We start from the raw sequence: 27,327 nt of genomic DNA, 5'->3' as shown, positions 1-27,327 counted from the left end.
GTGGGGAGGGCGGTTTTGGGACGCGGCCGTGGAGGCCGTCGAGGGCCTACTGCAGAGCACTGGGTGCAGGGCGTGGGGAGGGCGGCGACCCCCCCTGCAGGGCTGGTGGCTTGGGCTGCCTGTGCCGGGAGGGGAGGGACGGTGCCTGGTGTGGTGAGGACAGGCCACAGCTCCGGAGCTGCTCTGGTGTCACCAGGCTGGCCAAGTCCAAAGTCCCTGAGGCCACCAGCCTTGGCTGTCCTGTTGGTCCCACTTTTGAAGCTGCTCCCCAGGACCCCCTGGCCGCTGTGAGCTGGGGTCCTTCCGCACCTGGCCCATTCGTGGCTGCATCCACAGGGGCTCCCGTGGTCTCCCAGAGCCAGCTCAGGACTCAGATGGTCGTGGGGACTATGGTCACTGTGGGAAAAGAGGTTCTGGGCGTCTGTGGAGGGAGGGGCAGAGCATGGGGTCTCCCGGACCGTGGCCTCCTTGGTGTGCTGATCGGGCCCTGCCTTGAAGACCACATCTATTCTTGGGCCGTCATGAAATAGACAGTAGTTTGCAATAGCTTGAGAAGTGCCTGCAGAGAGGATGAGAAGGCACCTCTAGCAAAGGGGGACTTGGGGACCTCACCAGCCTGCAGCCAGGGAAGGCTTCTTGGAGGAAGGGGCAGCTGCGGTCCTGAAGGTGAGCGGTGGTGGGAAGCAGAGGCTGGACGCCTAGCAAAAGCAGTTGATCCTGGAGGAGAGAGGGAGCTCGGGGCTGGGAAGGCCCTTGAGGAACAAACGGTGGGCGGAGCACAGCTGAGCTGCTCATAGCCAGGGATCCCTAGTGGTGCTGGCTGCTGCCTCCTAGGGGTGCTAATGAGCACTCGAGGCTGGGCTGGGGTGGTGGGACGCACTGTGGCCTAGAAGTCTCATCCCCTTAGGGAGGCCCCCAAGCCAGGAAGGTGGGTAAGGAAGGCCAGAGCTCAGTCATGGTGATGGGTGTGGCGAGGAGAGGCGGGGGCTGGGACCGCAGAGGCCCTGTGGAGCAGCTCTCGTCATGGGAGGAGGCCCCCAGGTGTCAGGGGCTGGCACTTCTTGCTCCAGGTTCAGCTGTCGTGGGAGGTCGGGCCTGGGGCTTGGCATGTTTTGAGCCAGGAAAAACACTGGTGGCTGCTGCCTTTAAAACATAAATAGGTTTGTGTCTTTAATTCCGTATGTGCATTTACACTCCTCTTTATTAGTGGATAAATATTAGAAAATCATCTCTCGGACAGAGTGGCTGAGGGCGGGCCCCTCCAGGGGCCCCGGCTTGGTCTGCAGGGTGAGGCTGTCCCTCCAGGGCTCGTACACCAGTGTGGAGGTCTCGGCCCTCTTGATGGTGAACTTGTAGGAACGGTTGGGCAGCAGGTTTCGGACGTCGAAGGTGCAGGCAGCCACGGGGATGACGCCACATTGGGCGCACTCCTGCTGCGTCCGTGGGTCCAGCAGCCTGAAGCGCAGCTCATACTGCTCCGAGGCGGCCGGCTGGATGGTGACGAACCAACGCAGCCGGGCCCAGTCCTGGTGGGCCGCCGACTCCTTTCTGTCAAACATGACGGGCATCTTGGTGCTCAGCATGAGCCAGATGTGCGGGATCTTGGCGGCACTGACATCAGACACCAGGCGGTGCTTGACGTGCAGCCGTCCCGGCACCATCATGGTCAGGAAGCTGTCCATGACGGCCGACATGTCCGCCAGCCGCCGCTCCACCAGCGCCCAGTCGGCCAGGAAGGGCCGTGGGTCCGGCGACTGGAGCAGGGCGTCCAGCTCAGCACGGCCATGGTCCAGCTGCTCCAGCAGGTCCCCGAGCAGCAGGAGCTGGATCTTGGTCTGAGCTGTGCCCACCTTCTTCATGCGCTGGAACTTCCAGGGGTCGATAAGCTGGAACACGGCGCTGGGCAGCACCAACGGGTTCTGGTCGCCCAGGGCTAGGTGCTTGGGCAGGACCTCGATGTAGTAGGAGCACTTACGCAGCAGCTGCATGCGGGCGTGGTGGCGCTTGAGCAGGTGCGGGCTCAGGTCCGAAGTCAGGAACTCACGCAGGGCATTGCGGCGCTCGGTGTAGGTCCTCCACGCCTCTGGCTCCAGCAGCTGCTGGTCATCTGCCTCCTCCTGGTCCAGGAAGGACTGGGGATTGCCCAGCTTCATCTTGTCCAGGCCCAGGCCTACCACGTGGGAGTTCATTATCCGGGAGCTGGGGGGAGGGCTGGGTGTCAACTGCCGGGCAGGCTGGCCTCCCCTGGGCAGTGGCACGCTCGGGGGATGGATTCAGCCCACTGCCCCCATGCTGGGCCTCTGTCCTTCCTCAGGGGGCACAACTCGCTGGGAAGAGGCTGCCTGGAGGGCTGGATGGGCAGGCTACAGATCTGGACACAGTTTATGCTGAGGAGCATAAACCTCTACTGACAACTGGTGGCCTGCAGGACAGGACAGGGAAGAGCTAGGACTGCGGACTTCTGGCCAGAACAGCCAGGGCAGAAACCCCAGCCCTGACCGGTGGCCTGGCAAGGGCCCCAGTTCCTAGCCCTGGTACTGAAAGGGGATGCTGGCACCCTCAGGGCTGTGGAGAGGGGACAGCATGATCCTAAGCAGCACAGAACCCCCCTTAGGGACACTCGTGGGCCATCTTCCCACTCTGGTTCTCCCTGGGGACTCTCTATGCCTCATCGCAGTCGTAGAGCAGAGAGACGGGCATCACCAAAGACTAGGCCAGCTGGCCAGTCAGCGTGGGAGGAGGGAGGCAAGGCCTGGACCCGGAGGTGCAGCCCTCCTCCTACGCTGTGGGCCCTCGCTGTGGACCCGGGACCCTGTCCCTGGTGAGCTCACAGACTCCACAAGCAACACTCCGTTTCCCAGATGGAGCCTGAGGCTGAGACGCTTGGTTCTTGCTCTCATCCAGGGATTCAGCCCAGTGCTGAGCCAAGTCTGACCCTGTGTCTGTGGGTGCACCGGCTGAGTGCAGCTGTGGCCCCAGGCTCTGCCGCAGCTCCCTTGAGAGCAAGCCGCACCCTGGCTGCTGCCCCGGCTCCCAGCAACCCTGGAGATCTCAGGTTGTCACAGCCACTAGGGCCTGGGATGAACCGCAAATGAGAGCTAAGCAGTAGTGTGAGTTCCCCAAGGCCACACAGGTAGGTGGCAAGCCATGTTTGCCTCACGCCCAAACGGGCAACCCTTGACCTTCCTGGGGCAGTGGGGTGAGAACAGGACCCTGGGGATGGCAGGGAGTGTGTCTAGAGTGAGGTGCTGGGTGAGGTGCTAGCTGAGAGCAGGTCCCCGGGACCCCAGGCCTAAGCCCTGCTCTGCCTGGAGGCTGGGGCAGATTTCACCACTGGAGGGAAATCGTGCCTCTGTGACCTGTGAGAGATTTTTCCAGTCTCCAGCAGCTGCCCAGGTGGAAAACCCAGAGGGGCTGGTCGTGAACCCTGGAAAGCGGTTCCGAACCCCTCGCTGCTTCCTACACACCCCTGGTCCCAGGCCCGCTTCCCTACCTTCTCCCCCACACTCCCCTAGGCCCACGTCCCCGGCCGCTCTGCCTGCCCCTTACCTTCCCGAGACCCCCAGCCCGCCTTTCCCAGACCCCGCCGCCGCCCCAGACCCGCACCCACTTGTCCTGCCTCCGAAGCGGAGCCGCGCGCGGACTTCCCAGAGCCCAGCCTCCCTCCGCGCTCCGTGGGTTGCCCTGGGGACCGGGGCCTTTGTGACGCTGCGGCCCAGGGGCTGGGCGGGGGTGGGGACCCAGGACCCCGAGCCGAGGAATCTTCCATCCGCGTCGCTTCCTGGGGAGCCCCAGACTTCTGGGGGCCCGCATCCCCGACTTGGGGGCCACCTCGGGTGGCTGGTCCAAGAGCCGGGCTCCAAGTGGGGTTCCCGTCCCCACGCACCCCCGGCTTCCAGCGGGGCGCAGGAGCCTCGGGTGACTGGGAGGGGGTTACCGCTCAACCCCCTAGTCCTAGTGCACTCCTCGGAATCCCTCGGAGTAATTTGGGAGCCAGGAAGGGCCCGGTAACCTGGCACATGGACCACCCAGCGCAGAGGAGAGGGGCGGCTCCGCCCAGCAAGGGCCCGCCCACCACAGGCTCCTCCCACCACGGCCTCCCCCCACCTCAGGCTCCTCCCACCACAGGCTCCCCCCAATCCCGCAACGGCCCCTCCCACCACAGGCTCCTCCCAGCGCAGGCTCCTCCCACCACGGGCTCACCCCACCACGGCCCCTCCCACCACAGGCTCCTCCCACCACAGGCTCCTCCCACCACGGGCTCCTTCCGTACGGGGCGAGGGGTCTCCCACCTGGGGCCGCCCAAGCTCAGGCCCCGACCTGACTCTGGATAAATGGGGTCTTCATAGCTCCAGGGAGCCCCACAGAGGAGCTCTGAGGCCATCTGGTCCCGTCTGTATCTGTTCCATTGGGCTCAGGGCCTCTGGGATCCTTCCCTTCCCCCACAGCACACCCCAGCTACCTGGGGTTCTCCGGGGTTCACAATCTCAGACACCCCAAGGTGCCCCTCCTTCACCTTCAGGAAGATGCTGGAGGAAGACACTTTCCATCCTCCTCATCTCCATCACCACGGAGGTCAGTGCTGGGGCCTCTTCCAGGATGGGCGTCTTTGAGCCCCTCCCAGGCTCTTCTGTAACCTGAGCTCCCCCCTCCTCCCGGCGACCCCACCTCGGAAGAGCTTTCCTTTGGTGCATGGAGGCCCCAGGGGTTTAGGCCTGGCAGGAAGTGGGTGGGTAGCGTCTTGCTGTGTCACCATGCTGCAGTCTCCACCTGCTCCCTGCAGCCTCCACCCCCCGGGCCCCCGTGATCCTCCCACCTGGGTCTTTCTGATCCTTTGGGATTACAGGTGTGAGCCCCGCGCCCAGTCCTGTTGGGTGCTGTTTCTGCCTTGCCCTCCCTGCCTGGGCTGGATCTCAATAAATGTCAGCTATTGTTATTGTTGTTATTGTTATTTAGGGCTCCAGGGGACAAAGCCAGGTTGTTTGGAGAAGGGGGTGCTGTCTGACACAGAGGGTTGGGAAGCACTAGGAGTTAGATCCCTTACCCCCCACCCTGCAGGCCACTCACAGAGAAGCAGGGTGGGGGCAGAGCAGCCTCCCCTTCTCTTCTGGCGCCAGGCACGTCCTGGATGTCTGCCCTCCCCTGGGTTCCACCCTATCCCCTTTCTTTCAATTTCTGATTTCTAATCTAATTTTTTTTTTTTGAGATGGAGTCTCACTCTGTCACCCAGGCTGGATTGCAGTGGCACGATCTTGGCTCACTGCAAGCTCCGCCTCCCAGGTTCATGCCATTCTCCTGCCTCAGCCTCCTGGGTAGCTGGGACTACAGGCGCCCGCCACCACGCCCAGCTAATTTTTTTTTGTATTTTTAGTAGAGACAGGGTTTCACCATGTTAGGCAGAATGGTCTTGATCTCCTGACCTCATGATCCGCCTGCCTTGGCCTCCCAAAGTGCTGGAATTACAGGCATGAGCCACTGCGCCCAGCCTCTAATCTAATTTTTTAAAGTTAAACTTTTAGCCAGGCTGGGTGGCTCAGGTCCATAATCCCAGAACTTTGAGAGGCCGAAGTGAGAGGATCCCTTGAGGCCAGAAGTTTGAGACCAGCCTGGGCAACATAGGGAGACCCCCGTCTCTACAAATAATTCGAAAAATTAGCTGGGTGTGGTGGTGTGCACCTGTGGTCTCAGCTACTTGGAAGGCTGAGGCTGGAGGATCACTTGAGCCTGGGAAGACTAGGCTGCAGTGAGCCAGGATGGTGCCACTGCACTCCAGCCTGGGTAACAGAGGGAGACCCTGTCTCTAAAAAGAATAATAATGGCTGGGCGCAGTGACTTGCGCCTATAATCCCAGCACTTTGGGAGGCTGAGGCAAGCAGATTACCTGAGGTCAGGAGTTCGAGACCAGACTGGCCAACATAGTGAGTGAGACCCAGTCTCTACTAACAATACAAAAATTAGCTGGGCATGGTGGCGCGTGCCTGTAGTCCCAGCTACTCGGGAGGCTGAGGCAGGAGAATCGCTTGAACCCAGGAGGTGGAGATTGCAGTGAGCTGAGATTGTGCTGTGCACTCCAACCTGGGTGCAGTAAGACAGAGACCTGTCTCAAAAATCATAATAATAATAAAGTTAAACTTTTAATTTTAAGATAATTGTAGATTTACCTGCAGTTGTAAGAAGTAACATAGAGGTACCATTACCCTCTACCAAGCGTCCCCAGTGGTAGCATCTTGCAAGACTGCAGTACACAGTCACGCCAGGACCTTGACACTGATACAGACGCAGGGCAGTGCCACCCCCATGGGACCCTGACATGTTCTTTATGGCCACGCTGCTCCCTCCCACCCCTCCCTAGCCCTGCAACCACTCATCTCTCTGGCTCTGTCTGGTCATTTCAAGAATGTCCTGTCAGTGCAGGCTTTCAGTATGCAGCCTTGGGACTGGCTTCTTGGGCTCAGCATAGTCCTCTCTGTGCAGAGCCAATGGTCACTCCTGTTCACTGCTGGGCACCAGGGGCCAGTTTGTGCTCAGTCTTGCTCAACCCTGTTTGTGGCCACCAGGGCATGTGCAGTGAACACTTTGGGTCTGTTGTCCCTGGTAGACACAGCTTCCCTGCGCCCTGAGGATGGTGAAGCCTGCGGATAGTGGGGCCAATCATGGGGGAGAGAGTGCACCCTGACTGCTGAGACCCTCAGAGCTGTACCCTTCAGACGCATAAACCTGGCTGGGGGTGGCCTGAAGTGGCAGAGCTCCTGCCACCAGCCTCCATCTAAACACTAGGAAGGGCCTGCACCCCATCCTCCTGGTCTGTATCCTCACTACTGTTGTAAGCTCAGTGCTCTTACAGATGGGGAAACTGAGGCACAGGGCGGTTCAGCACTGTGTGCCCAAGGTCATGTGGCCAGTGAGTCTGACAGCAGGATTGCAGCCCTGGTCCTTTTTTTGGGGGGGGGACGGAGCCTCGCTCAGCTGCCGAGGCAGGAGTGTAGTGGCACCACAATCTCCGCACACTGCAACCACCATCTCCCAGATTCAAGTGATTCTTCCGTCTCAGCATCTCAAGTAGCTGGGATTACAGGTGCCCACCATCATGCCTAATTTTTGTATTTTAGTGGAGACTGGGTTTCACCATAGTTGCCTAGGCTGGTCTTGAACTCCTGACCTCAGGTGATGCACCCTCCTTGACCTCCTAAAGTGCTGGGATTACAGGTGTGAGCCACCGTGCCCAGCCTTTTCTTTTTTTTTTTTTTTTTTGAGACCGAGTCTCGCTCTATCACCCAGGCTGGAGTGCAGTGGCACGGTCTCTGCTCACTGCAAGCTCCGCCCCCTGGGTTCACACCATTCTCCTGCCTCAGCCTCCCGAGTAGCTGGGACTACAGGCGCCCGCCTTGTTGCCCAGCTAGTTTTTTGTATTTTTTTTTAAGTAGAGACAGGGTTTCACCGTATTAGCCAGGATGGTCTTGATCTCCTGACCTTGTGATCCGCCCGTCTCGGCCTCCCAAAGTGCTGGGATTACAGACCTGAGCCACAATGCCCGGCCCGCCTTTTCTTTTTTAAAAAATAAAGATGGGAGTCTCAGTATGTTGCCCAGGCTGGTCTTGAACCCTTGGGCTCAAGCGATCCTCCTGCTTGGCCTCCACAAATGCTGGTATTACAGGAGTGAGCCGCCTCACCTGGCCAAGCCCCAGTCTCCTGACCCCGTCCAAAGTGATCCTGTGCCCAGGCCCCTTTCCTCACTCCCCTCTGTGCCACCTATCCGGTTAGGGCTGAGGGAGGAGGTAAGTCATGGGTGAGGGCACAGCAGGCAGGGAAGGAGCTGCTGACACGGACACCCGGCAGGGGCCCTACACTGGGCTGTGTTGCACCTGGTGGGTGAGGTGAGGAAGGGGTGGATGGGCGGGCACAGCTTGGAGGGCAGTGGGACAGGGTAGCTGGGCCTGCGGGGCCGGGGATTCTGAGGACCACCGGGGAGGAGCTGGATGGAGCTAGCCTTGGCTGCCTGCCGACCGCACTCACCGTGGCATGTGTGCAGTGCAAGGGCAGCAGGTGCAAGGAGAGGGAGATGGGGCGGATGTGGGGAGCTGATCTGTGGGCCGGTGGGGTAGTGGGGGTGAGACATGCCTGGGCAGAGGCCCAATGGGGCCCTAACCCCCACGGCCAGGCCTGCCTCTGGCTCCGGCTGGGCATGGAATGTGCTGAGTCTTATGCCACGATCCCGTGGCTCTAAGGGACAGGGAGTGTCTGGGAGGAATCTGCATTCAGTGCCCTGAACACCTGACCCCAGTGTGGTGAGCATAGGAGCCTTCCACCACCTGAGGAGGCCTCCCTGGGGCTCTGTGGCCTTGGTGTTCTAGGAGGGAGGAGTCATGTCCTGGGGGGGATTTAGGAGAGCTGGTGGCCACGCCTGTAGTTCCAGCACTGTGGGAGGCAGGAGGATCGCTTGAGGCCAAGAGTTCAAAACCAGCCTGGGCAACACAGTGAGATCCCACCTCTACAAATAATAAAAAATTTATCTGGGCATGGTGGCTCACACCTGTAGTCCGGCAGGAGGATAGCTTGAGCCCAGGAGATCGAGGCTGCAGTAAGGCGTGATGGTGCCACTGCACTCCAGCCTGGGAGACAGAGTGAAACCCTGTTGCAAAAAAAAAATGTAAAAGAAAAGAAACTGGTGGGCAAAACCCCCACCTGCATGTGTGACAGGAGGAAAAGGCGGCCGGGGACAGGAGGAGAAGGTTCCCAGGGAGGGGAGGAGACAGCGCCCGGGGAGGGGAGGAGACGGCGCTGGGGAAGGGAGGAGAAGATGCTGGGGCCCCTCAAAGGCCACCCCCAATTTAGTATTTACAATTATCCACATTTCTGAACACCCTCCCCCACTCCCAGCAGGACACCTCTCTGGGGCAGAGCCTGCCTTGAGCCTGGCGATGTCCAGCCTCCCAGGGCTCCTACTGGCTCCAGGCCGTCAGCTCGGACACAGCTTGGCCGCTGGGGTGCCCTGAGACCCAGGCCACGGGGGTCACTGCCACCCCACAGTGCACACACCAGTCCCCAGACGTGAGACTGCTGAGAAGCCCATCTGTGGCTCCAGGGCAGGCAGGTGCGAGAGGGGCTTGTCATTGGCTGGACACTGGTCATGCCTGTTGGAGGGATGTGTTCAACCCACACATGAAGTGTGGGCATTGATGTGTGTGAGATGTGGGGAAGGGGTATGAGGTTCCACGAAGGCCACCCAGGTGCTGCAGGGGCTGCTGGGGGGAGGCCGGCGAGAGGAGCAAGAGACTGCAGATGGGTCCCCACCCCACCCCCACTTAGGACCCCACTCCAGCCTGGCCTGCGGCCGAGCTCCCCGCAATCAGCATCTCGTTTTACTGCATGAAAGCTGGGGTGCTGACAGCCCCCTCACTCGCCTGTCATTGGCCTTCGCTGTAGAGGCCGGAGGCTGAGCGCCTGGTGCGGGGTTAACGATGTTAAAATATCTGGCCAACATTTAAGTAAGCAAGCACTTTTCACCTAAGGGCAGCTCAGGCTTGGCAACCACTGCAGGTGCTGAACAGCAGCGCCCTTCCGTGGACCCCCCACTTCTCCGCCGGCACGGTGGCTGATGGACTGTGGTGCTCTTGGGCATGGGCCGGGCTTGGGTGGGCAGAGCCACTCCGCCTGCCTGGGCCTTGCAGAGGGCAGGAGAGAGGCTGGCCCCGCCCACCCCGCCCTCCTAGGCCCCTCCTGGAGCCAGCCCCTGCCCCCGCCCCAGCCCCTGCCCCCGCCCCAGCCCCAGCCGAAGCTGCCCTATGCCCTGGGATCGGGGAGGGGACCGTGCACTCCAGACGCCAAGGAGGTCGAATAGGAGGGGCTGTCGGGGTGTCTGAGGCAGGGGGTCCGCCCTGCGCCCCACCCAGCCCGAACGCCAGCCCGGACGCCAGTGGGAACGGTGTGCCTCCTGGATCCAGGGGACCTCTGAGTGACCACAGGGCCGGGGTCCCGTGTCGCCCCACGGCCGGTGCCGGGAGCGCTGGACACCAGGTCCCACCGCCCCGCCAGTTCCTCCGCCGCGCTCGTGGGCTCCCATGGCCCTGGGCCCAGCGCGGTGACCCGGGGGGATGGAGCCCTTCCTCAGGAGGCGGCTGGCCTTCCTGTCCTTCTTCTGGGACAAGATCTGGCCTGCGGGCGGCGAGCCGGACCACGGCACCCCCGGGTCCACGGACCCCGACGCCGACCCAGTGCCCGCGCTCCCCGCGGAGCCCTGCGGCCCCTTCCCGCAGCTCTTCCTTGCGCTCTACGACTTCGCGGCGCGGCGCGGCGAGGAGCTGAGTGTCCGCCGCGGGGACAGGCTCTGCGCCCTGGAGGAGGGGGGCGGCTACATCTTGGCGCGCAGGCTCTCGGGCCAGCCCAGCGCCGGGCTCGTGCCCATCACCCATGTGGCCAAGGCTTCTCCCGAGACGCTCTCAGACCAACCGTGAGTACCTCGACCTGGAGTCAGAGCCTGCCTCGCCCTAATCTGGGGAGTCTGGAAAAAGGGCAGGATTTTGAGTTTGAAACCGCATGTCCGGGGCTATCTGTTCATTCATTCGTTCACCCATGCATTCATTCAGGGACAGTTGATGGGCCTGGGGCCGGCAGGTAGGGTAGGAACACAGCAGAGTCTGCTGTGCGCTGCCAGGAGGGAGAGGAGGCTCCACAGGCCTGGTCAGGTCCAGGGGACACCAGCTGCACCAGCCCAGCACCCAGCGGGCGGTTCCTCCAGGACCCTGCCTGGCTGGCCAGGCCCCCCCGCCCTCACACAGGGAGTCCAGTGTTCGTGGAGTGGTCACTCCTTGGAGGGCAGGGGCTGGGGGCTGGGAGGCACCAGATGACACAGGGGCTCACGCTCCAGGAGCTCTGGGTGAGGGCAGGTGAGCAGGGGCTGCAGAGGCACCCAGTCCAGATGCCCAGTGCAGCTGCTCTGAGCAGCTTCCTTGGTCCTGTGTCCAGCTGGGCCAGGCCTGAGCCCTGGAGACCTCCGGGGTCAGCCTTGCTCAGGGCCACTTCCAGCCTCCTGGGGGACCCTGGGCGCTCACACATTGTCCTGAGGGTTACATGGGGTGGGTGAAGCCAGAGTCATAGGAAGGTGTCTTCCGAGGGGCCCCAGGCCCTCACCCCACACCTGCCTCGCTTGCCCTGAGCAGTGGTTGGGGGGCCAGCAGCCATTGTGATGGGAAGGGGTTCACAGTCACCGCAGGGGTGGGGACAGATCCCTTCGCAGTTCCTGGAGGGCAGGGCTCGGGGTAGAGCAGTGGGGTCCATAGGCAAAGCTAAAGCCTAGGCTGGAGATTAAAAGACTAACCACACTCAGGTGTCATTAGCTCCAGAGACCTGGCCCCACGCCCCAGGGAGAGACCTCAGGCGCATCCCCTGCATCTCAGGATCCGCACAGGGGCCCACCTCCGACCCCAAGCCCTGATATGGGTGTCAGAGGGGCTGGCGATGTGTCGGGGAAACACGTGTGTGTCGTGCCCACACTCCGCAGTGCTGGGAGGGGCCCGAGTCCCTTTACACCTGAGAGGGTTGCGTCTCCCTGCCAGCTGACCCCAGAAGGCAGGGCCCCTGGCTGACAGAGCATCCATGGAGCCAGCGTGTCAGGCCGCCGCCTCCCGGTGCCTGGTCCCACAGCTCTCCCTGTCTCCATCTTCATTCCCTTCAACCTCAGCCCAGCCCCACGGCCCTGGCCTTGTCGGTTTCTGTTCCTGCTGCCCCCATTGCCCCCCAGGTCCCCGGGGGAGGGGTGCCAGACTGTCCTCCGTCTTGCTGAGTTCCAGCAGCCACATCTGCCCAGGATGGCATGGCTGTACCCCAGCCCCGAATCTTGTGTTGACTCTGAGGCCCGCCTTGGGTCCTCTCCTAGTCCCGCTCCCCGGGTGGTTTCAGCCCCACGCTGACCCCCGGCTCACTCTGCTTCCTCCTTCTGGTGCTTACAGGGTGTGCCCTGGGGCGGGGGAGTGGCCGGCATCCCTCCCTGGGTCCCAGGAAGCTGGGGGTGGCGGGGGGGAGCTGAGTCAGGTGTGGAGTCCCTGCCTTGGCCTTCAGAAGCTGAGACAAGTAGTGGAGGTGGGGCTGGGAGCATTTCTGTCTTCCTTCCAAGGATGCCTCTGGCTCCCAGGAGTGAGTAGATGTGACCTGGTGGGTGACCCATCTGGACAGGGGAGCCCCAGCAGGCCCCTCTCCTGACACCCGGTGTGGGCTCCTCGTGTTTGGACATCTAAGGAGTGGGTGCCTGGGAGCTCCCGGCCACCATGCCACCATGTTCAGAGTGGGCTCACCTCCACCTGGCTTTTCGGAGGGTGTGTCTGTGTGGACAGAGGCCAGTGGGCTTGGGGCCATCCTGTACTGGGCACAGCTCTTCAGAATAGGATGCAGGATGCTTTGAACGTTCGCCCAGCAACCCCCCTGCAGCCGCCCATTGGCTGCCCCTCCTGACCTCCTGCCCAGCCTGGCTTAGGCCGCCTCCTCAGGACAGAGCTCTGCATGGGCCACCCCCACTAACCAACTGCCTGAGGCAGGTGGGCTGTGCCCAGCCAGGTGGCGCCTGTGGCCCTGTACGACCACACCAACAGCCCAACAGTGCTTCCGGGCAGCTCATCAGGCCGTCGGCTCCGTGTCCGCGCGGGGGCTCAGCGAAGCCGAGTTTGGAGGCCTATGGCTTATGGCCAGGGCTGACTGTTCACCTGTGGCTGGGGCTGGTGGTCACTATGAACAGGAAACTGGAGGTCATGCCCAGCAGGGCTAACGGAGAGCCCACAGCCAAGGTGAGGACGCTCAGGGCTGAGCAGGAGGATGGGAGCTGAGGCAGTGCAGACCTTGAGCTGGGATTCCAGCCCTGCCACAGGGTGGACCTTCTCCCTGAGAGGCAGTGGGACCGCCGGGCTCAGCCCTGCCGCCAGCACGGAGGAGAGCACGTGGGGCCACCGGCTGAGGGGCCTGCAAGGTGACTGCTGCACCTGCTGTTTTCAGCTGGTACTTCAGCGGAGTCAGCCGGACCCAGGCACAGCAGCTGCTCCTCTCCCCACCCAACGAACCAGGGGCCTTCCTCATCCGGCCCAGCGAGAGCAGCCTCGGGGGCTACTCACTGTCAGGTACCTGGGGCAGCCCCTCCTGCCTCTGTCCCCCACCGGGCCGGTGCTCTTGACCTTGGGGCGGTTGGTCTCTAGGCAGTGCTGGGTCCTGAATCGCACCCGGCACCACTGAGGGCCCAACGGCAGATATGCCTGTCACCTCCTGCATTTGCTCACTCACCCATTCATTCATTCATTCATCCAGTCATTCATCTACTCACTCATTTATAACATCACTCATTCACTGGTTCATTTATTACTCACTCACTAATTCACTCACTCATTCACTCATTCATTCATCGTTCATTCACCGTTCATTCACTCCTCACTCACTCATTAATTCACTCATTCATCCATTCATCCACTCATTTGCTTGTTCATTCACTCCTCACTCACTAATTCACTCATTCATTCATTCACTCATTCACTCATTTATTCACTGATTTGTTCACTGGCTTATTCTTTCATTCATTTGCTTATTCATTCATTCATTCACCTTTTCCTTCTTTCCTTCCTTATTCATTCATTCATTCACTGAATCATGGACTCATTCATTCTACAAGTATTTATTAAGTGCCTACTCTGCGCACACTGTCAGCAGAAAAGCTCCAACCTGGACCCCTCTCGCTGCCCTGCCCCAGCCTGTGGCTGCCCACACTCCCTCCTCCACACGGCTCTGACCATCTCAGGGTCCCCAGCTAGGTCTGAGCCAGACCCCTTAGGTGGGTTGTGGCCAGCATCCTCTGGGGTGGGAGGGTCGGGGCAGCTGGCAGCCGAGGCAGGGTTCTCCATCTCTGAACCCTTCCTAGTCCGGGCCCAGGCCAAGGTCTGCCACTACCGGGTCTCCACGGCAGCCGACGGCAGCCTCTACCTGCAGAAGGGACGGCTCTTTCCCAGCCTGGAGGAGCTCCTCACCTACTACACGGCCAACTGGAAGCTGATCCAGAGCCCCCTGCTGCAGCCCTGCGTGCGTCAGGTGGGCCTGTGCCTGCCAAGCTGCCCCACACTGGCCTGAGGCCTGGCCCTGTTCTCGGTGCTCCTCCCCACCGTGTCTCAAAGCCCCTGCCCAGGCCTGGGAACACGGGGGCATCCCAGCGGCCCCTGCACATGCTGCTCTTTGCTGGTGTCTCTGAGGGCTGTTGGGATTCCTGGGGGGCTGGGAGTGGGGAGAGGAGACCTGTAGCAGTGCCCGGTTCTGCAGGGGAACAGCCAGGAGGGTGGGGCCAGTTTGGGGAAGGCACTCAAGGCTGCCCCGGGCCCCAAGGGTGGAAGTTGTGGGAGGAGACGCGGATCACAAGATGCTGCACCTGGGCTGGAGCTGCTGGATCCCGGGGACTGTCCCCAATGTGAGCCACCCTGAGGGCCAGGGCAGCAATCTGGTTTCTCTGGTCTCATAATGACAGCCCGGCCAGCAGCAGTAATGAGCACTTGTAGACGGATATCCGGCTGGGGCAAAGGTGCCACTTAGGCCCCAGAACAATGAGACCTGCAGGGCTGGGCCGGGCCTCCAAGTCCAGCACCCACTCCCCTTTGTCCCGGCCAGGGTGGGGTGAGTGTGTGCTGGGGACGGGGGTGCCCGCTGGAGGCCTGGTGTGGGGGCTCTGCCTGGGACAGAGCACAGGGGCCCATGCTGACCAGCCTCCCTGCCTACACTTCCTGGGGGGAGCGGGCAGGGCGCTGAGCTCCCTGCTTTTCTGCTCCCTGCAGAAGGCTCCGTGGCAGGATGCGTGGGAGCGACCACACTCCGAATTTGCCCTTGGGAGGAAGCTGGGTGAAGGCTACTTTGGGGAGGTGTGGGAAGGCCTGTGGCTGGGCTCCCTGCCCGTGGCGATCAAGGTCATCAAGTCAGGTGAGGCCCCGAGATCCTGCGCCACGGCCGGGCCCCACACCCGCTGTCCAGCCCTCAAGCCCTGGGGCAGTGGTGTGCGTGGCGTGGGCCAATCCTGGAGCCATACCCTGTCTCGCAGCCGACATGAAGCTCGCCGACCTCGCCAAGGAGATCCAGACGCTGAAGGGCCTGCGGCACGAGCGGCTCATCCGGCTGCACGCGGTGTGCTCGGGCGGGGAGCCTGTGTACATCGTCACGGAGCTCATGCGCAAGGGAAACCTGCAGGTCTTCCTGGGCAGTGAGTGCCTCCCTGGGGCTACGTGGCCCTGCCGCGCCTGCAGCCGTCCCTTCCCTTCCGGTGCAGAGCTGAACCTGCAGGGGTTTCCGAGGTGAACCGGGCCTCTCTCCCGGGAGCAGGTGGCCCCGGCTACAGACCCCACCCCTGTCTGGTCTCCAGCCAACAGAGGGCTGGGGCCAGGTCTGGGCCAGGCCAGAGCCTTGTGGTTCCGGGGCTGGGGCTGGGGGAGTGCGGTCCCATCTGGGTCATCAGCCTTGGTCTAATGGGATGTGGACCCAGCCCAGCCTCTGGCTCTTCTCTGCCCTGGTCTTTATTAGGGGCCTGGGCCAGCTGCCAGGTCACCGTGGTGAGTACAGCACCCTCCCCCTGTCTCACTCGGGGCTTCCTGCAGCCTTAGCCAGCCACGCCATCTTTATCACGTCTTAGAGATGAGGAGGCTGAGGCATGGGGGAAGGTGACGTGGGTGGACGCCGGCCTCTCTGGCTGTTGGCCCTGCGCCCTGAAAGGCCCCACGCTGTCTCCTGCAGGCCCCGAGGGCCGGGCCCTGCGTCTGCCGCCGCTCCTGGGCTTTGCCTGCCAGGTGGCTGAGGGCATGAACTACCTGGAGGGGCAGCGCATCGTGCATCGGGACTTGGCCGCCAGGAATGTGCTTGTGGACGATGGCCTGGCTTGCAAGGTGGCTGACTTTGGCCTGGCCCGGCTGCTCAAGGTCAGCGGAGGCTCTGGGCCCCTGACTGCTCGAGGGGGTGGGTGAGGGGGGCCCCAGTCCACCTGTCCAACCAGAGGCCTTCCCTGCCCCCAGGACGACATCTACTCCCCGAGAAGCAGCTCCAAGATCCCGGTGAAGTGGACAGCACCTGAGGCGGCCAGTTATCGTGTCTTCTCCCAGAAGTCGGACGTCTGGTCCTTTGGCGTCCTGCTGTACGAGGTTTTCACCTATGGCCAGTGTCCCTACGAAGGTGCGTCCCCAGGCAGCCGCAGGGAGGAGGCAGGCTCTGCCCAGTAGTCACTGGCCCCGGGCCTGGACGCTGTTAGCAGGGGATTAGAGGGTCTGGCCAAGGGCAGGCAGGTGACACGGGGGGCTATGGGAGGCCTCCATTGGGACCCCCAGGCAGAATCAAGGCAGCTCTTGCCCCGCGCCTCCCAGGGATGACCAACCACGAGACGCTGCAGCAGATCATGCGAGGGTACCGGCTGCCGCGCCCGGCTGCCTGCCCGGCAGAGGTCTATGTGCTCATGTTGGAGTGCTGGAGGAGCAGCCCCGAGGAACGGCCCTCCTTCGCCGCGCTGTGGGAGAAGCTGCACGCCATCCACAGATGCCTTCCGCGAGTCCTCACGTGACTCAGGGCTCCGGGCTCCACCAGGCCAGCCCCTCCTCCCTGCAGAGCGTCAACTCGAAGGGCTGCTGGTGGGCCGGACCGAGGAGCCTCTGGCCGTGGGCCTCAGGCACCAGCGTGCACATGCATTTGTGCACCAGGCAGACACGTGGCCATGGGCCTCAGGTCCCGGTGTGCACACGTGTTTGTGCACCAGGCAGACGTGCAGACGGTGGAGGGCTGATGTTCTCTGTGCAGTGTGACACGTGTCCCTGGCGTCTCAAGAGAGACAACAGCACAGGAAGGTGGGGAGCAGCCTCGGAGGCTCTAGGCGGGGAACCCGAGCCCAGTGTGTCTCTTGTCCAGGTCCCCTGGACTCCCTCCCAGGGTCAAGAGCCAAAGGCCCAGTTCTCTCCCCAGTCCCAGCTTGGGTTTGTGGAAGTAACCAGTGCTGGCTCCCAGGCAGACCACGGTGTTGACCCCACTGGGTGCACGGTGTGTAGGCACGGGGTGGCACCATCACCTGCCCCTCCCAGACACGCTGGCGGCCTGTGAACAAACCCACTCATGCACACGGCACTCAGTAAGCTGGGACTGACCCACTCAGACACGTGCACAGGCTCACATCACACACAGGCTCAGCCCCCAAACCCAGACCCAGGAGCTGGAGCATGGGCGTCCACGTGGCTAGAAAACGCAGGTTGGAGCGGTCCCCATGCGGCCCAGACCCCAGCCCGGGACATCATGCTGCTAGACAGTGTGAACCCCAAGGGCATTGGCAGGAGCTGCCTGAGCTGCCCATTCCATCTCCCTGGGTGGGTTCCAGGGGGCACAGGAGGGGTGGGCCGGGAGGCTTGGTGGCCTGGGAGCTGCCCTTGGAGGCTATTTCCAGGGGCCTCAGGTTGGGCCCTGGGGGACTTGGAGTCTTCTGGCTGTTCAGGATCAGGCAGGGTCAGTTGGGGGTCAGAGGTAGATGCCATGGTGTGCTGGGCAGCAACTGGTCAGGAAGCCTCTGGGTGGGAGCCCTCACGGGTCACCGAGGCAGGAGGGGGCAGGGATGTGCAGGGTCGGCCCTCGCTCACCCCATGTCTGGCTCAGGGAAGTTTCTGCTCAGGTCTTTGTGAAATCAGAAGCAAGGGGGCCAGCGGGGTCTGTTTGGGGTCCCCGGAGACCCTTCCCGCCCACCCTCCAGGGAGCCCAGGTTGGCAGCTGTGCCCCAGAAGGCTTTTGGGGACAGAAAGTTTGGAGACAAGTTCAGGCCTGAGTTCCTTGTCCCCTAGAGTTAGGGTCAGCTTTGCACCTGCTGAGCCAATGTGCTGATGGCCACTGTCCACAGGCCAAAGCCTGACTCAGGAGGGAGCTAAGAGATGAGACTCCCATGTGCAAAGATAAGTGGCCCTGGGGAGGGAAGAGGCCACTCGGAGGCTCAGAGAACGGAGGCAGTGCAAGGGCTTCCTGGGGCCCGTGAGCAGGAAGAACAAGCAGAGGGAAGCAGCAGGAACCAGAACCCCTGCAGATGGTGGGGGCAAGAGGCTCTCCCTGAGCCTTTTGGGACCCTGGCCAGCTGCCCAGTTCCATCTGCGTGGGAGAACCTAGGGGAAGGGCTGGCTCTGGTACCTGGGCCCACTTAGGCCTTGAGCTGAGCTTCCGGTTTTGGCACGTCCCCAGCGCCGCAGCCTGGGGGCTCCTCTGGCACAGAAGGCCTCGCTCTCTGTGCTTTCTGCAGCCGCCACTGGGATTAAGGGGACCAGGTGTGTCAGTGGCATGCGTGCCCTCCCAGGCGTCTCACCAGCCACCAGCTGAACAGGTTTGGTGCTCCTGGATATCGGGGAGGGGCCAGGGACGTTCCTGCCTCCTGGTGCGGCTTAGACCGAACGTCCTGCACATCCGAACTCAGGGACTCTCGAGGCTTCCTGGACACAGACTCATGGCCCAGAGGCCCAAGGCTCAAGGACACCGGGGCGGTGGCAGAGCTGGTGGGCTCTGAGGGACGCCGCCTGTCCAGATGCCCCAGCGCCCTCCTCCGGCATGCCCCACCCCCACCCCCCCCCCGCATCTCTCCCGACCGACCCCCGGCAGAGCTGGCAGGGCCTGAGGGACACTGCCCAGCCCGGCACCCCACTGCCCCTCCCTACCTTGGTCAGCCCTGAGCTGGGCTGCCCAGAAATCTATGAACCTGTTAAATAAGTATTGTTCTTAATCTCCAAACAATGAGCGGAAGGTTCCATTATTTCTCTTTGCAATAAAAATAAAAGTTCAAACAGGCAGGGTTTAGGGACTTTCCCCGCCATTCCTTGCAGGCTTTGAATTTCCCTCCTCACCCTTCCTGCTCCCTTGAGGCTGCTGATCCAGGCCCCTGCATTGGAGCCCCCTGGTGGACACAGGAGGGTCAGCGGGAGGGTGGGGCGGGCAGGGGCTCTTGGGGATGGGGTGTCTTGAGTCTCAGGGGCTGGGGGGCAGGCGGCCTTTGGGTGCAGGTGGGGGTCACGCCAGGGCTCACTCAGGCATGGGTGGGGAGAGGGGAGGTGAGCTGGAAGGGAGCAGGGGTCATGGGGCTGGGCCGGAGGAGGCAGAGGCTGGAGGCTGGAGGAGCTGCCTGGGAGGGAGCTGCGGCCCTGGGCCCCAGCGCTGTGGGCGCTTCCAGGCCACACTCACGGTCCTTCCCTGCCCCCTGGCGTCCGTGTGGAGGAAGGCAATGCCCGTTTCTTCAGCTGCGGGTGCCCCGGCTCTGCCTCCCCAGGGATCCCCCAAACCCTCGGGTCCTCCTCTTCCGGGAAGTCCTCCCGGCCGACCCACTCAGCTGTCACTGCCCTGACTCCAATCCCTCTTCCCTGCTTGGCCCTTACCCGAGGGCGGTCCTGCCCATGAGGTGGCTTTCAGGATGCCCGCCCACAGCAGCTCCTGGCATTGGGCCCTGTGCTCAGGGGTGGAGTCTGGGGCTGGGTGAGGGGAGGCACCAATGGGTGGAGGAGAAGCTTCCAGAAGTGGGGAGGGAAGCCCCCACCTGTGCCCCCACAGCTCTGAGGGTTGGGAAGGCAGCACCTGCAGCCCTCACCTTCCTGCCCTCAGGCTGCAAGGCTCATTTCCAAGGGTCCCTTGGGTTCCCTGAGTGCCTGAGTGCCCACAAGTTGGACCTCCGAGAAGCCCCAGCTGGGGAGTGCTCCTCCCTCCCTCTCCTGCGCTCAGGCCGGCCCTGTGGCTGCTTGCCCAGCAGGTTCCCGTGGCGGGGGCACTAAGTGCCCAGATGGGCCCCAGTGGGCATGAGGACTCGTGGGGCCGGCTGGGCCCTCAGGAGGAGCTGGGGTGCTCTCGAGCGCCTGTGGGTGCTGGGTGTGGCTGCTTCCCTGCCTGTCACGAGGAAGTGGGACCGCCCGCCTGCCATGCCCAGCCCTAGGTGCTCCAGCTGGGCCACAGCCTGGTCCTGCCACTGCGTCAGCCATGGTGTCCCGGGACCAGGCTCACCTGGGCCCCAAGTATGTGGGCCTCTGGGACTTCAAGGCCCGGACGGACGAGGAACTGAGCTTCCGAGCGGGGGACGTCTTCTACGTGGCCAGGAAGGAGGAGCAGTGGTGGTGGGCCACGCTGCTGGACGAGGCGGGTGGGGCTGTGGCCCAGGGCTATGTGCCCCACAGCTACCTGGTCGAGAGGGAGACCGTGGAGTCGGAACCGTGCGTGTCCTGAGCTCCTGGGAGCTTTGGCGCAGGCCACCCTCTAGGCACAAGGGAGGGACAGGGCTCTGGGCTGGCCCCAGGGAGGCCCAGGAAGGTGGGACCCCGGCTCCTGTGGACTGCCCACAGGACTGTCGCTACAGGAGTTGGAGCAGGGGGCTCAGAGGGCATGGCCCCGCCCTTGGGCTCATCCTTGTCACAGCTCGGTGGTAGACACTGCTCTCCCAGGACCCAGGGAGGACAGAGGTCCAGGGTGGACTTCTAGGGGTCCAGTGGCCAGTGACAAGGTCTGTTGGGGCGTTCCAGGGCCTTTGGGGGAACGAAGCTTGCTCAGTTTCCAAACTGCCAGAACCAGACACACGACCTAGTTAGGGGAGCAGGCCGGCTGCCAGGCAAACTTCCTGCCTGTTGTGCCCTGCGAGGAACCAGACAGCAGCTGGTGTGGTCTGGCCTCGGCTTCCATGGCTGCTCGGAGCTCAGGCTGGGGAGGGTCTGGGGGAGGGGTTTCTACGACTCACACTCCTGAGATTCCGCTTTTCTCATCACTGATTGGGTACCTACTGTATGCGTGCATGAATCACGGGCTGTGTAGGGTTAGCTCCTGGGGAACCCAAGCAACAAGCAGGGGAGGCTGTAAAGAGGCCACTGGGCAGGGGCCCATAGTGACGACCCCTCTATCACATCCAGACCCACCACCTCGTTAGGGAGCAGGGGTGCAGGGATAGGGTCTGGCCAGAGGCTGGTCAGCTCCCAGATACAAAGACCCTGAGGCCCGGAAAACTCGCCCAGGTGAGGAGTAGGAAGGAGGCCAGGTGACTGGAGGGGTGAGTGGGGCAGTGCTCCCAGCTGTGCAGAAGTGGAGGGGGCAGACCCCAGGGGATCCATGCTGGGCGGTGGTCTTCGTGTGGGGTCCGTGTTCCAGTGGCCTGAGGGAGTCAGAGTCACAAAGGGCTGGGCACAGGTCACCTGGAGCTTCTGTGAGCTCCACCTGGAAGTCCACAGTCCAGGGCTGGCCCACACCGTGCAGCCGGGAGTTCGTGTGTGTGAGTGACTGTGTGTGTGTGTCTGTGACTGTGGGCAAGTGAGCCCGCATGCGTGTGTGTGTGTGTGTTCAGGTGTGCGGGTGAACCGTGCGCATGTGTGGGGGTATGCAACTGTGTGAGTACATGTGTGTACGTGTCACACGTGGGTGTGTGTGCAGGCAGCTCTGGGCAGCCCTACTGCTCAGCTGCCCTCCCCAACTCCACCCTAGGCTCTGACCCCTAGACACGGGCCACTCAGGGCAGGGTGTGGTCAAGCCTGCCCCTCCCCACGCTGGGTCCTCAGGGGCCTGTCCTGGCCATTTGGGACATTCAGGGCGTCTGGGTCAGCGACAGCTCCCAAGAGCAGCTGTGGTCAGGGCTGGGAGCTTGAGGTGGCAGGCAAGGGTGGCTGGGGTTTCAGGTGGGCAGGCTGGGGCCCGCGGGGGTCCATGTGGGGTGGGCCCAGCTCCGCACGGGCTCAGACTACTCCCCCCCCTGCAGGTGGTTCTTTGGCTGCATCTCCCGCTCAGAAGCTGTGCATCGGCTGCAGGCCGAGGGTAACGCCGCCGGCACCTTCCTGATCAGGGTCAGCGAGAAGCCAGGCGCCGACTACGTCCTGTCCGGTGCGCCCGGCCTCCGAGCCTGCGGGGGCTCCTTGCTCTAAGCCCTCCCATCCACGTGGTGAACCCGGCTCCCTCGGGCTGTGACTGGGGACATGGGCTCCTCTCCAGGGAGCCCCCATGCCCTCCGCCCACCTGGCCCGCTCCTGCCTGGGGCCTGGGGCAGTCATGGGGCAGGGCTCCTCCCTGGGAGGGCAGGGGCTTCTCCGGCCAGCCCTGCCTGAGGCACTCATGCGAGGTCCTGGCACCTGTGGGAACCTCGTCCAGCATGAGATCCTGAGTCGGGTGCACGAGGCACGAAGAAATCCCACTCCTGCCCCTGAGGATCTCAGTGTGGCTGGGATTTCAGGCAGCTGCCATCCAGGCAGAGGCCATGGGCTGCCTGGCACGGGGGCAGGAGGGGCCAGAGAGCTCGGCCAGAGCGTGCAGGGCAGGAGGGAGCCGTTTCAAGGGAGGGGACCCAGGGGTGGGTACTGAGGAAGCACCAGCAGCAACTGTGGGGACCCAGAAGCTCTGAGCAGGTGTGGCCAGCAGGGCTGGGGACGTGCAGGGAGGCGTTGGAGTGGGGTGGTGACACCGCCCACGCTCTCCTTCCCAGTGCGGGACGCGCAGGCTGTGCGGCACTACAAGATCTGGCGGCGAGCCGGGGGCCAGCTGCACCTGAATGAGGCGGTGTCCTTCCCCAGCCTGCCCGAGCTTGTGAACTACCACAGGGCCCAGAGCCTGTCCCACGGCCTGCGGCTGGCCGCGCCCTGCCGGAAGGTAGCCGCTTCGCCCTGACTTGGTCCTACAGGGTCAGGCTGGGGGTCACAGGCTGGCGTTTCCTACTGGGAGAGGTTGGCCAGGCAGCACGGGAGGGGTCCTGCCTCACTGACCTGTGGCCCGCTGGAGGAAAGCCCGTGGTTCTGCAGAACACAGGTGTTTGCCTGAGTTGGGGATGAGGCCAGGAGACCACCCCTGGGCCTGGCCACTCTCGGAGAGGCCAGCTGCACTCTGCAGGGTCCTGGCTTCAGTCTCTCCGGGTGTTTTGTGCTGGGCTTGGGGCAGCCACCGGCAGAGTCCAGCCTCGTGTCAGACACTCAGACACCCCCAACCCAAGCTGAACGTGGCCCTAAATCTGAGGCTAAATCCAGGCTCCCTGTGCTGGCTTCAGACTGGCAGTTCCTGAAGGATGAGCCCCTGCCCTGTGTCCCCGACTCTCCCTCCAGCATGAGCCTGAGCCCCTGCCCCACTGGGATGACTGGGAGAGGCCGAGGGAGGAGTTCACACTCTGCAGGAAGCTGGGGTCCGGCTACTTTGGGGAGGTCTTCGAGGGGCTCTGGAAAGACCGGGTCCAGGTGGCCATTAAGGTGATTTCTCGAGGTGAGTGAGCCCCGGTCAGGGCTGTGTGGCCCCGTGCCCGCCCTGGGCCACCCTCCCGCCCTGCCAACGGGGACCTCTGGCCTCGAGCCCCACACAGCATCCACAGCATCCATGCGGGAGTGGTTCCCTTGCAACTGCACCTGTGTTTTTACCTAAATACATTTATCTTAAAAGAAAATTTTAGGCCCAGCACAGTGGCTGACGCCTGTAATCCTGGCACTTTGGGAGGCCGAGGTGGGCGAATCACGAGGTCAGGAGTTTGAGACCAGCCTGGCCAACATGGGGAAACCCTGTCTCTGTTAAAAATACAAAAATTAGCCGAGTGTGGAGGCATGAGCCTGTAGTCCCAGCTACTCCGGAGGCTGAGGCAGGAGAATGGCGTGAACCCGGGAGGTGGAGCTTGCAGTGAGCCGAGATGGCGCCACTGCACTTCAGCCTGGGCGACAGAGCGAGACTCCCTCTCAAAAAGAAAAGCTTCCCCGGAAATTCCCTGGGCCCCAGTAGAGGTCTGGCCTCCACGTCAGAGGTCTGGGCCGGGCACAGGAAGACATCAGGTGGCCACCACCGCCCTATGGGTATGCCAGGCTGGGGGCTTGTGGGGCTGGCTGTGTCCACCATTTCTTGGCCGCGGGAGCCAGGTGCCCTATCGGGGGCAGGAGGTCTGTGTGTTCTGCACAGCTGCTGAGTGTGTGGGCAGAGCCTTGCCTTGGCCTCTTCCTTGGGGCCAGGGGAGGGTCAGGGGCTGCACCCACCAAGGCCACCCATCCCCGCAGACAACCTCCTGCACCAGCAGACGCTGCAGTCGGAGATCCAGGCCATGAAGAAGCTGCGGCACAAACACATCCTGGCACTGTACGCCGTGGTGTCCGTGGGGGACCCTGTGTACATCATCACGGAGCTCATGGTCAAGGGCAGCCTGCTGGAGCTGCTTCGTGGTAAGTGGCACGGGCCGGGGCTCTCGCTGGAGGTAGAGGGGGTGCATGAGGAAATAAAGTGCACACATACCCCCACGTCTGCACGCAGACTCACACATACACACACAGACACACACACGCAGGCACATAGACAAACGCGCGCACACACATATGCACACACACAGAGACACATGCACACACACAGAGACACATGCACACACACACACGCGCACACACACACATGCACACACAGACACACAAACAAGACACACAGATCACACGGACACACACACACAGACACAGATCACACGGACACACCAGGCGCGCGCGCACACACACACACACACACACACACACATCGCATTGGCTCAAAGACTTCATCGTCTCTAAGTTCCATTATTACCTTTATCACCAAAATCAAAGACAATCGCTGCCAGGGAATTGAGATGCCCGTGTGTGAAGACGCAGTTTGGATTCCGATGTTAGAATGGGAGGGAACGTTGTGGTGGAGGAAAAATGCCGTGTGTGTCTGAGGAGAGCTACATTGAGGCACCACTCACGTTTGAGCTCTGAGCGAAAGGCTCCGTGATCATCTCAGACGGTCCCCACGCTCTTCAGGGTCCTCCGGGACGGAATGTGGGGTAACAGGCACCACCAGGCCGCACGCTGCTGTCACTCAGCCATTCTCCTGCTCAGGTTCCCGCTGCCTACATCACGCAGTCATGAGCTTCTTTGCTGGTCCTTCCGCATCGAGCTCCTCCCGCGTCATAGCAAACTTCCAGAAAGGAAATCGCTGGGCTAGGCCACTAGGAACCGCTCCTTGTTTTTTTTTTTTTTTCTGAGACAGACTCTCACTCTATCATCCAGGCTGGAGTGCAGTGGTGCGATCTCGGCTCACTGCAGGCTCCGCCTCCCGGGTTCACACCATTCTCCTGCCTCAGCCTCCCGAGTAGATGGGACTACAGGCGCCACCATCACGCCCGGCTAATTTTTTGTATTTTTAGTACAGACGGAGTTTCACCATGTTCGCCAGGATGGTCTCGACCTCCTGACCTCGTGATCCACCCGCCTCGGCCTCCCAAAGTGCTGGGATGACAGGCGTGAGCCCCGTGCCCGGCCTGCTTCTTGGTTCTTGACACACAGTTGCCTTCCAGAAGGGCAGCGGCTGACCTGCAGTTCCAATTTTCAACCAGGCCAGCTGCCCTTTGCCCGGCCCCTCCTCTGAGGCCGCAGAGCCTGGAGGCAGCTGAGACACAGCCCAGCCTCCCCACCCCGTCCCTACCGCAGCTGGCTCAGCTGACCCCAGGCTCCACTGCCCTCTGCAGATTCTGATGAGAGAGTCCTGCCCGTTTCGGAGCTGCTGGACATCGCCTGGCAGGTGGCTGAGGGCATGTGTTACCTGGAGTCTCAGAATTACATCCACCGGGACCTGGCCGCCAGGAACATCCTCGTCGGGGAAAACACCCTCTGCAAAGTTGGGGACTTCGGGCTAGCCAGGCTCGTCAAGGTGAGGCCCTCGGAGGGCGTGGCCGGAAGGCACGAGGCCTCCTGTGTGTGGGGACTTCGGGCTAGCCAGGCTCGTCGAGGTGAGGCCCTCGGAGGGCGTGGCCGGAAGGCTCGGGGCTTCCTGTGTGTGGGGCTGAGGACTCGGCTGGGAGCAGGATGTGGCCCCTGCCCTCGGGAGCCCGGACTGAGCAGGGAGGTGGGAAGCCACCGTGAGTCCGGTGGGGCCCCCATTCCGAATGGCGCACGCAGCAGGGCCCACCACGCAACCGCTGCCTTGTTCACGTGCCTCGTTCACTGGCCCAGCCCTGGGCCCCTCTGACGGCCTGGGAGCCTCCCAGTTCCCTGACCCCCGGGCCTTCCCAGCCCCACGCATCTGCAATCCCAGGGGAAGCTGGGCTCCTGAAGGTGGTCAGGCCCCGGCGCGGTCTTAGCTGCAGTGGCCGTGCGTGCGTGCTGGGGCAGTACGGCCGCTGTGCCCGTCATGCTTCAGGGGCAGGGCACAGGCAACCCCCTGCGGCCCACTCAGCGCAGCCTGATTGCAGGAGGACGTCTACCTCTCCCATGACCGCAACGTCCCCTACAAGTGGACGGCCCCCGAAGCACTCTCCCGAGGCCATTACTCCACCAAATCCGACGTGTGGTCCTTTGGGGTTCTCCTGCACGAGATTTTCAGCAGGGGTCAGGTGCCCTACCCAGGTACTGCCCCCAGTGTCCCTGACTGGGCACGGGAGACAGAGTGGGGGAGGTCCTGGGTGGCCAGCAGGGATGGTGGGGGTGATCCCCCATGGGCTGCAGGGCCCTCCGCCACCAGCCATCCCCTGAACTCCACACCTGCACCATTCTCTGAGCACCCAGGCTGCTGCCTGGAGCTGCCCGTTGGAGCCCCATTCAGGGGGAGGTGTTAGCAGCGGACAGTGTGCTGGGTGGCACCAAGGCATGGCAGCCGAGGCTGCAGGGAAGGCCCCAGGAGGTGCAGTGGGTGGCTGGTGTGGCTTCCTGGGGAAGGTGGGCAGGTGGGCCCCAGCTCTTCTCATCCCTGTCGGCCGCAGGCATGTCCAACCACGAGGCCTTCCTGAGGGTGGATGCCGGCTACCGCATGCCCTGCCCTCTGGAGTGCCCGCCCAGCGTGCACAAGCTGATGCTGACATGCTGGTGCAGGGACCCTGAGCAGAGACCCTGCTTCAAGGCTCTGCGGGAGAGGCTTTCCAGCTTCACCAGCTATGAGAACCCGACCTGAGCTGCTGTGGAGCGGGCACAGTCGGGCCCTGCTGAGGAGGGCCCTGGGCAGAGGGCCTGGACCTGGGGTCAAGGCCCACGCGCCACCCTAGGGTTTACTGAGGTGATGGGTGCAGGAAAGGTTCACAAACGTGGAGTGTCTGCGTCCCACACACGCGTATGCTCTCGTTCCTCCGTCGTGTGAAACGTGGAGTGTCCGCGTCCCACACACACGTGTGCTCATTCCTCCATCGTGTGAAACATGGAGTGTCCGCGTCCCACACACGCGTGTGCTCTCGTTCCTCCGTCGTGTGTACCTCGGGTCTCAGCTGCTGACAGGCAGCCTGCTCCGGAGCCTGCGGGTGAGATCCCGGGAGACTGACAGGAAGCCAGCCGAGGTCAGAGGGGATTCTGACCACAGCCCGCTCTCTGGATTCTGTCTGCAGTACCCGGCTGAGGGTGGGCGGCAAACACGTCTTGTCCCTGCTTTTCCCAGCTC

At 62.7% G+C, this 27,327-nt stretch overlaps 3 protein-coding genes across 4 annotated transcripts; 2 read left to right on the top strand and 1 right to left on the bottom strand.

Annotated features, from left to right (window-relative positions):
• Nucleotides 1-1,144: 1,144 nt before the first annotated feature.
• FNDC11 (fibronectin type III domain containing 11) lies at nucleotides 1,145-4,596 on the bottom strand. Of its 2 annotated transcripts, none has more exons than XM_023183274.1 (2): nucleotides 4,517-4,596; nucleotides 1,145-2,199 (listed from the first exon to the last, which is right to left on the bottom strand). In XM_023183274.1, exon 2 carries the CDS (start codon nucleotides 2,187-2,189, stop codon nucleotides 1,218-1,220), a length of 972 nt encoding a protein of 323 aa, XP_023039042.1. In that variant the 5' UTR covers nucleotides 2,190-2,199; nucleotides 4,517-4,596; the 3' UTR covers nucleotides 1,145-1,217. The 2 variants fall into 2 exon arrangements, with proteins under 2 accessions (XP_023039042.1, XP_023039043.1); XM_023183275.2 differs by lacking the exon at nucleotides 4,517-4,596 and adding an exon at nucleotides 3,550-3,656 and having other exon boundaries at nucleotides 1,158-2,199.
• Nucleotides 4,597-10,091: 5,495 nt separating this feature from the next.
• On the top strand, nucleotides 10,092-16,546 carry SRMS (src-related kinase lacking C-terminal regulatory tyrosine and N-terminal myristylation sites). The gene is made up of 8 exons (XM_023183249.1): nucleotides 10,092-10,447; nucleotides 12,979-13,100; nucleotides 13,889-14,055; nucleotides 14,787-14,928; nucleotides 15,047-15,205; nucleotides 15,733-15,914; nucleotides 16,008-16,164; nucleotides 16,353-16,546. The coding sequence occupies exons 1-8, from the start codon at nucleotides 10,092-10,094 to the stop codon at nucleotides 16,544-16,546; spliced, it is 1,479 nt and encodes a 492-aa protein (XP_023039017.1).
• Nucleotides 16,547-19,931: 3,385 nt separating this feature from the next.
• On the top strand, nucleotides 19,932-26,936 carry PTK6 (protein tyrosine kinase 6). The gene is made up of 8 exons (XM_023183273.1): nucleotides 19,932-20,189; nucleotides 21,713-21,834; nucleotides 22,430-22,593; nucleotides 23,040-23,193; nucleotides 23,967-24,128; nucleotides 25,433-25,614; nucleotides 26,156-26,309; nucleotides 26,663-26,936. Exons 1-8 carry the CDS (start codon nucleotides 19,960-19,962, stop codon nucleotides 26,848-26,850), a joined length of 1,356 nt encoding a protein of 451 aa, XP_023039041.1. The 5' UTR covers nucleotides 19,932-19,959; the 3' UTR covers nucleotides 26,851-26,936.
• Nucleotides 26,937-27,327: the final 391 nt, after the last annotated feature.

The sequence above is a fragment of the Piliocolobus tephrosceles genome, chromosome 20, assembly GCF_002776525.5.
Source record: "Piliocolobus tephrosceles isolate RC106 chromosome 20, ASM277652v3, whole genome shotgun sequence".
NCBI classification, from domain to species: Eukaryota; Metazoa; Chordata; class Mammalia; order Primates; family Cercopithecidae; genus Piliocolobus; species Piliocolobus tephrosceles.
This window is presented reverse-complemented; position numbering and strand designations above follow the sequence as displayed.